The sequence below is a fragment of the Sinocyclocheilus rhinocerous genome, unplaced genomic scaffold (assembly GCF_001515625.1).
Source record: "Sinocyclocheilus rhinocerous isolate Xijiao unplaced genomic scaffold, SAMN03320098_v1.1 scaffold616, whole genome shotgun sequence".
NCBI classification, from domain to species: Eukaryota; Metazoa; Chordata; class Actinopteri; order Cypriniformes; family Cyprinidae; genus Sinocyclocheilus; species Sinocyclocheilus rhinocerous.
In genome coordinates, this window is record NW_015631496.1 from 186098 (window position 1) to 195522 (window position 9425).

Below are 9425 nucleotides of genomic sequence, written 5' to 3' on the forward strand. Positions count from 1 at the left end.
GGTGGCGGAGCTCCTCTCCGCGCTCACACCATCCGCGGCTTTCTCCCTCGTTGCAGGCATTGTCGCCGGTGTTCTGACAAATAATGCTACCTATCAGATTATGCTACCAACACTGTATTTATCCTACTGTAAGGGTAGGTTTAGGGTTGGGGTAGGTGTACATGTTAATAAAGCCTCACACCTTATTACTATCATGCTGGAAGCAAAATCTGATAGGTAGCACTTTTCGCTACCAAATTATGCTACCATCTGTTTTAATGGGAGGTAGCAAAATCTGACAGGGTAGAACAAATCGTCAGAATGTGTTTGAACTGAGGCAATACAGTGATCTGTCACGAAACATTGAAAAGCCACAAAACGGTAATTGTGGCTTGAATTTCTTTAAAAATGACACAATTTAAAAGCTGAGAGTCCTGAGACCTTGTTTCATACCAGAAGTAACCTGCTCTGTCTTCTCTGTCGGTGTGTTGTCAGTTTCCTCTTTGCTCTGCGATGTATTTTTCACTGCGTGAGAACGTGTGTGTGTGTAGTGTGAGAGTGGCATTGTTTGTCGGGGATGGCAACAGTAATTAAGGAGGGCTGGTCTTTGCGAATGGTCATTTGAAATATAAAATAAAAACTGTTCATTTAAAGGGATAGGTCACCCAAAAATGAAAATTCTGTCATTAATTACATGTCGTTCCAAACCCGTAACACAAATTAAGCAATTTTTGATGAAATCCGAGAGCTTTCTGACCCTCTATAGAGAGCAATGTAACCGAAATGTTTCCAGACCCAGAAACATAGTAAGGACATCGTTAAAATAGTCCATGTGACATTACAAAAGAGAAGAATTGTTGAATAAAGACATTATTTTTGTTTTCTTTGCGCACAAAAAGTATTCTTGTAGCTTCGGAAAATTATGGTTAAACCACTGGTGTCACAAGGACTGTTTTCACGATGTCTTTACTACATTACCAAATTATTAAACCAGCAAGGCGTTACTTTTAGTCTACATTACATGCCATTTACTTTTCTAATATGGAGTGTCGATATGATACAGGCTCTATTTTACTATATGTAGTACTGATTATTCTTGATAATCCTATTGGTTTTTCAAAACCAGGCTGCTGCTAACTCCACCACTCTGCAGAACTACAGTAAAGGTGTGCAGATGGGCTGCTGGGGGCTTGTGATCTATGCGGCTACAGCTGCGCTCTGCTCAGGTGTGTGTTATGTTTTTGTGTTGTATTTGGATAGAACATGGCTAATGATGAGGATTACATTTTTGTTTCGTCCAGTGGTGTGATCAGGTTTCAGTTCTGTATTTAGACACTCACATGGCCACATTATGGAACAAGCAGATTTTTTTAGGGTGTGATCGTTCTAAACATTTATGTTTTATATCTATCATTTCCTTCAGAATGATGTTTTCTTAGTTTTATATTTACCTGCAATTTAAGATTAAAATTGTTGTAATTCTTTTAAATTTAAAAAAATGTTAATTTGTTACACATTTTATTTTATGTGAACCTTTTTGTATACAATTTCTATGCCAGTGTCCATTTTGAGTGTTGTTCAAACCAACTTTTTTTCACAGATGTGCTCCAAAGGATCTTAAACAACTACGACCTAAGCATTAAAATCGTCTATATGTTGGGGACTCTAGGCTACGCTGTGGGCACAGCCATCATGTTCATCTTTCCAAATGTATATGTAGCTATGGTGATGATAAGCACCATGGGAATCATCTCTATGAGCATGTCATACTGCCCTTATGCTCTGCTGGGACAGTACCATGAAATCAAAGAGGTCTGTATCATTTTATTAACTTGTGTAACCAAATGTATGATGTTACCAATAATTCAAACTACCATTCAAAAGTTCAGAATTATTACAATTTAATTATTAATGATTTTTAGTCACTTATACTCACCGAGGCTGCAACTGTTTGATCAAAAGTACAGTAAAAACAGTAATATTGTGAAATAATGCATGTAATGTAATTTTAATGTCATTTATTCTTTTGATCAATTTAAAGTGTCTTTCCTAAATTAAAATATTAAAAAATCTCCCTGACCTTTTGAATGGTAGTGTGTATGATAGAGATCTGTAATATAATCTCTTCCAGAATTCATCTTCACTGCCAGTAGCACTTGATTTGTGACAGCCGTTTTCCTCACAGCAGCAGTGCTCTCAATCAGCTTCTTTCATCTTTCTTTTACATTGTCATAGTACATTCATCACAGCCCTGGAAACTCACGGCGAGGCTTTGGCATCGACTGCGCCATCCTGACGTGTCAGGTGTACATCTCTCAGATCTTGGTGGCATCGGCGCTCGGCGCAGTCGTAGACGCCGTTGGTACGGTTAGAGTGATCCCCATGGTAGCGGCGGGAGGTTCCTTTCTTGGTTTTCTTGCTGCTGCTTTCCTCGTCATCTACCCTGATACACTTGATGATGAAGATGATGATGACGATGAAGATGAGCCAGGCCCAAGCTCTGTTAAATCAGAGGCTGCCTCCAGTAACAGCACAGAGAAACTCAAGCAAATACCAAGGAACAGTTCCAGCAAGCCAGAGGTTGAATCCTCAGTTTGAGTGTTAGAATGTAAAATACTTGAGCTATTTAAGTACAAATCCCAGAATGCACAAGCAAGTTAAGACGAAAGAACAAGAGGGACATTGTCTACCATTCATACACTTTCACATATGCGGACTGTAAATCTGTGGATATGGTACAGAGACAAACCTATTCGAGTCAAATATGTGATTTCTGAGATTATTTCTCAAGCTATTTATTATTTGTTCCCAAAATTTCCATTGTCTACACAGAAGTGTTTCAGTTTTTAGTTTAAATTTTTTTTATATAACCAGGTTTACGTCACTACATTTGAAAACCTTTCACATTCTAATAATTTTTTCCACACATTATTTTTTCACTTTACAAATCAACATTTAAATACCAGATGTAAGTTTGCATTTTTTAGACCGATATTTTATCAGTGTTAAAATGTGTCTGATTATCGTTGTATTCCCCTCCTCAGCCTCATATCATAAGAAACACTCAGGGGAAAGCTGAACGACTGCTGCTTCCGAGCACAAAACGCTCGCTTCTGTTTAGACTTTAACTATGCACAATGCCAAATAATTCTAGATTTTGAGCAAGACGTTGTTTTTGAGAGTTGCCTTTAGTTCATAAACTTGATTTTCTTAGGTACACTATTTTGAGGTATGAAGAACACGGAGAGCTGAGACACTGAGTAAGGACATGGCTTTGCTGTACAGCAGTGATTGGTGTGTGAAATGAAGTTTGTTTAGCTGTCATGGCAATTTTTACTTGTTTTCAGCCTCCATCTTAAGTGATGACACTCCAATATTTTTTTCAGTATTTTTCACACCAAAATTATTAATACTGTTCCAGTACTGTTGTGTAGTTTATATACACAAGTTTTTGAGCTCGTTTCTTTTTCAAGAAGACAGGCCAAAAATTTCCTTTACTAGTTAGTCACAGAACCCCACTGACTAAGTGGACTAACTAAGCTATGGCTTCGTATGCTCATAAATGTAGATTATAAACATTGAAGTTTATATTGTTTATATTGCTGGAAGTGTGACTTCTGTACAGAGGTCAGTAGGCTTTGTATCCTATTTTATCAAACAGGATGTTTTTCTTAGTGTGTGTGTGCTTTTCATAAACAAGGTGAACACTTTTTTTTTATCATTTTTTGTGTACGTGGTACTGTTGTGACTTTTTTTAGTGTTTGAACCAAATTGAACGTTTATAATGGTTCCAGGTGTTTATTTTTGAATTTGTGTTCAGTTTCGATAAAGAGAACGTTTTACACTTTTCCCTGTGTGAATGCTTGTTTGTTTTGGGCTGTAGCACAATGTGGTTGAATCCGAAATTAATTGTATTATGGTTGTTGACTATCCGTACGCACACAATGTGGTGACCATCTAGTGGCCACTAGATGGCGCGAGTACATAATGAGATACTGGGTGATACATAAATAGATGCACGAACAGTATTTAAAGAAAAATTCTCTTAAAAACACTTAATTATTACCAAGAAGTTACATTGGACGATTTCTGCAATGTTTTACAAAAGAATTTCCATGGGAAATCAGTTGTAGCCTACAGAGTGAATTCTTACAAAATGTAGGCCTATTGGCACTTTTCAAGAATAGGGTAAAAATAGATAAAAAAAAAAAATAATATATATATATATATATATATATATATTATTTCAGCAATTAGTCCGTGAAAAGAGATGCTTAACCTTCATAAAATGCTGTTCAGGGCGCCAAACGTTTTTTTTCTTCTTCTTCTTTGCGAGATGTTTTTGTGGGTCGCTGGCACTAATATGGACATTTGATGTGTTTAAAGCCATTTTTCTTGTTAGCTTTATTTTATGTTAGATAATAGTTTATCAAATAAAATCTAATATTTCTCACAACGAAACTTTATGCTCCTTTTACATTTACATTTATTCATTTAGAGTAGACGCTTTTGTAAATATATTAAGCAGGATGCAGTTAAAGGGATAACTTAGTTCGAGAATTAAAATTCTGCTATCATTTTTTTTCTAATCTGTAGCCTATGAGTTTCTTTCATCTGTTGTAATTTAGCCTACACCAGAAGATATTTTGAAAAATGTTGGCAACAGTTCACGGTATCAACTGATTTCCATAGTATGGAAAAAATACAACTTGAACTTGAGGGTGAGTAAATGGTGAGAGCTTTCATTTTTGGGTGAACTATCCCAAAATACTCGAAAGATATGAGTTTTCGGTTGTTTTTTGAGTACTGTCAGGGATTAGCTGTTCGGACAGATTTTGCAGAGGAGCACCGCTTTCAGCTTTATTTTATGTGTAGGCTATTTGATTTCAGACGGCGGCTCAATTATAAATCAGGATTTTTTACATAATAACATCTTGGAAGGGAGAGCTGGTTATGTAGGCTTAATGGGCCGCGTCACTATTTCACGATTTCATATTCATCCCGTTTTCTGACAAGAGAAACGTCAAAGGTTGCTTGTAGTCGTACCCCATGGACTATTTTAATAACTGAAGATATCTGAATAAACAACGGTGAAATTGGAGTGGTGGAAGAATGATCACCGAAGCGATGTAAGCAGATCAGCATGCTTCCGAACTTTATAATATTGTAACGAAACACGAAAACAAAAACAAGGCCGTGCACATTGCCGTTTATTTGCCTCCCCTTACGCCCTCTGCTGGAGAACATGGATACTGCACACCTGCACATTTTTATTTTATGAAATACTGTCCCTTAAACATGATGAGCAACAGTAATTAACATTTTATTCTCATTTACATTTAGAGAAAGTGTTAGCTCAGTTACTCTGAACCAAAGTGTGTTGAGTTCATTATAAATATTGTCATCAAGATTAACACAAGACACTACCTTTTTAAAATACCCTTTCAAGAAGTCTTAAAGATCAAATCGTATATTCATCATTCATTGATGTATGATAAAGCAGACAGAGCCAGGCTGTAACGGAAATCACAGAGTTGCTCTAATATGACTGAGACTCTGAGAAAAACACCCAAAACCAGAGCTATATAATCGTGAAAAAGCGGATAAAAAGCATCTGTCAAATGTGCTGTTCTCCAGTGGTTAAAGATCTGAGCTGGAAACTGGATGACTGTTCAATGCCACCAAGAGCTGATCCTTGAGCTAACACTATTGTGCCGTTCAGAACTTAATGGCAGATTGAAGTGTGATGTAATCTTCTTCATCTTTTGGCTAACATCTCAATCATCATTGGTCCTTCAGTCCTCAGGTCTGGAAAAGAAGATATAGAAGCCTATGAATATTGTTCATCTTGCAATAACACTTCCCTGTTTTAGATGATCAGTTGAGTTTAAAGATCATTTTCTAATGACAAACATCATTATATCAGGAAATTTGTTCACAAACCCTAATTTCTTCAAGCTCCTCAAAATAGGTCAGTCTGGCTGGACCGTGTTGTGTTCTGATGGAAGTACACATCGGACTGAACTGTAAACTGTTGGCAGTGTAGCAGAGTCAGGCACAATCACAGTACTTTGTACAATCACACTAGGTCTGTTTCTGTCATAAAACCAAACGTCGTCCTGCTGGCGAGCTACTCTTTGCTAAAGGACCAAGACAGAGATTAGAACCAATATGGCACATTTGTTTCACATGATCCATGTGAACACATTTCATCCTTTCAGCTTGCTGAGATTGAAATGTTTTAAACCTCTGGATAAATCGTTTCTGATGATCTGCAGCAGTCACAGCATCTATAGTTGGCGGTCGAAGCGACAATTGCAGAGAGGATGCAGATCAGAATATCACTGGCCACAAGGGCCATCGCAGCCCAGAGAGACTGAAGAAATTGTCAGAATATGCACATGGTTAATACAAAACATAATGAAGGACAGTTTAGTTTTGAATGGCATAATTAGGTGAAACCAACTGCAAGTTGACCATACTGATGTTATGCAACATGAATACACATTTTAAAGCATGAAATCGCTATATGACTGACCTTGCGTTCAGCAGTATGAATGAAAATAGAAATAGTGTTGAGTATGGCATTGAAAAAGTTCAGTATTTGTGAGGTTCTGACCTAAAATAAGAAAAATCTGCTTTGAAGAAAGTTTCCCCCACATAAATGGTTTATGCGGTTTATGTATTTTACTCTATTGCTGTCATTCAAATAGACAAAATGAAAAAAAAAATGACTAAGATGACTGACCAGACACATGATTGATATACGTTCAGTTAAGATGGTTACTGCTCCAGTTAAAACTGACTGAAGGGAATGAAAATAATATTTTTCAGTATTTCAGAATCACCACACAGTGTTTTCCTGATGAGAAAAGGAAGAAATACTTACAAAGCACAAGACAAGATCAAACAAGCCACCCCACAATGATAAAAAGATCCCCAATAAACTTATTGATATTTTTCCAGACCCTGTCAGAGAAAAGGATCAGTTGTCTTTGTTTATATATTCACCCAGATAATATCAATATTGAAAACTTAGAGAAGTCCTCAAGGTGGAACAATTTTGTATTACCCCCAAACACTTTGGCCTGACCTCCAGAAATTCAGACTTCCCTTTTAGGTGACATCCAGCCATCTTTAAACACTGTGATAGACATGTGAAAATACAATCTGTTAATGCAATGCATTTTTAACATTCTCATTCCTGTCAGACGAAGGTTTGCCAGGAACCAAGTGTCACTGTTTACTTTCATTCTTAGGTGATGTGAGAAAGCAATGAAGCATTGTGGACTAAATAAATTGTTAATTTATTTGGTTCTAATTTTTAATACAATTCACAGAACAGGCTAGAATTAAGACTTTAGTTTGGGTGCAATTATGACATTAGATTTGCAAAAAAAATAAGCATGATCATGTGATACTGCTAAATTCACTTTATATTCCACAAAATGTATAGTAATCTTCATCTCAACTTCCAGTCTATTCAGATTAGCAGCAGATCTGTTCTACAATCTGAGGAAAATAATCACTGTATTAATTGATTGCTTTACCTCGATGCTGCTCATCTTAGGTCTTGCCATTTTTGTCTTCTCTTTCTGTTTCATGTTGTGATTTAGGTACAAAGCAGTGAAACTTATGTTGAGAATGTTTCTGAGTCTGAGTCTGGGCTGTCTAACCTGTACAGTAGGCAAAATATATCTCTTTGTTTTTAATGTTCTTTGCAGTTGCTCTTGATAAAATGTCATGAAATACCAAACATTTAAATGAGCTGGCAGAGACCATTTTGATCATGTTTTATGTAAAAAAAAAAAAAAGGAGAGGAGACCACCAGAGCATGACAGACCATTAATAAAATGTGAGTCACACCCTGGGTGAATATTAGAGGCAGGAGGATTATGAACTAAACACATTTTTGCATTAGTTTAATTATTTGTATTGAAGAAATTGTGATAAACTTCACATAGATGATATAAACAGTAAAGGAGAGATTAATATTAAGTATAACTGAGTAATTGGATACTGATGCATTTAATACCTACCAATGTAAATGCAAATGAACTTCTGGAGTAAGTGATTTTTGCAGATCTCATGTACTGTATTTCAAGCAGGAAGTCTATACTTACATCATTAGCAAACCCATGAAATGGGATGGAGAAAGTGTTATGGCATTGAGGTAGTTTAGAGATTGTGAGGCTCTGATCTGAAATGAGAAAGACTCTTTAGGCAAATATATATATTTTATATTTTATTCTGATATTATTAGTCTTCATTTAAATAAAATGACATTTAAAACACTTAAAAGATTCAGGCAAACCCATCGTATGGTATACGTTTGTGTCCAGCTAAGACCGTCAAAGATCCTATTAAAACTGACTGCAGTGAGGAAAATATATTATTCAATATTTGCTTAATGCACAATATTGCTCTGATACTGAAATAAAAGACTTACAATGATAGGCTAGATGCCCAGAATGTACAATAATCCTTTGCAGATTAAGGCGAACACTGCTATGCCTAATAATATTTCCAAACCCTGTAAAATATAAAATAAGATGGTGAACGTTTCCACATTACCCCAAAATTAATATTGTACAGGTAAAAAATCATCAAAGTGGGACAGTTTGCATTACCCCCAGGACCTCTGGCCTGATCTTCAGGAATGTAGACACCACATACTGGTCAAATGGTGATGCTGGCTGCTGGTCCATGATCATGTTTAGACATCTTTAAATGCACTAAGAGAAATATGTGTTGAAATGGGAATTTAGTTAGATTTCAGTTACTTAACAAGTACATTATGGGAATGATGTTCATTTTGGTCTTCAGAATCTGCACAACAAAACACTGCAAATCTTGTCATCATAATGTTTTCTTTATATAAAATGTATTAAAAGTATTGATTTTATTGAGTACAGAAATGACTGCATATTATTTTATGGAGTACAGAATTGATTGCATGTTCATGTTCAGTCGACTGTTAAATTGTATGCTAAGTGCACAATGTATGTGTTGTTAATTGAACATATACACATTAGGCCAAATGTCATTTATAAATCTTATAGTTAGTACTTGCCACTGCTGCGTCACCACGAAAGCTTATCATTTGCACTTGTTTTTAAGCCTTGCCAATTTAAACATTCAAGAGATTTTAAAGCATTTAAAGGCACAATATATAAGATTTTTTTATTAAAATATCCAAAAACCACTAGAACAGTGTTATATATTTTGCTGACTTGTGTACTTACATTATCCCAAATGTTTCGAAGAATGTTTAAATCCAGAGAAATAAACAATTTTAACTACTGACACGGACCGTGTCTATATCCTCACCCTGCTTCATTCTACTACATTAAGAAATCATTAGCTCATCCATGAACATGATTTCTGCCCGAGTCCCGTTGGATTGCATCGGCTGTGGGGATGAAGACGACAACTCCCATGATTCC

The 9425-nt window shown here is 36.0% G+C and overlaps 1 protein-coding gene across 4 annotated transcripts in view; it reads left to right on the top strand.

Annotated features, from left to right (window-relative positions):
* The window catches only part of LOC107741725 (solute carrier family 45 member 4-like), a 32624-nt gene extending 28635 nt beyond the window's left edge, over positions 1–3989 (top strand). For all 4 annotated transcript variants that reach the window (XM_016554494.1, XM_016554492.1, XM_016554493.1 and 1 more), the window contains 3 exons: positions 1106–1205; positions 1580–1791; positions 2215–3989. In XM_016554494.1, the coding sequence (XP_016409980.1) occupies positions 1106–1205; positions 1580–1791; positions 2215–2577 (675 nt within the window). In that variant the 3' untranslated portion in view covers positions 2578–3989. The remainder of the gene's footprint in view (positions 1–1105; positions 1206–1579; positions 1792–2214) is intronic.
* The last annotated feature ends 5436 nt before the right edge of the window (positions 3990–9425 follow it).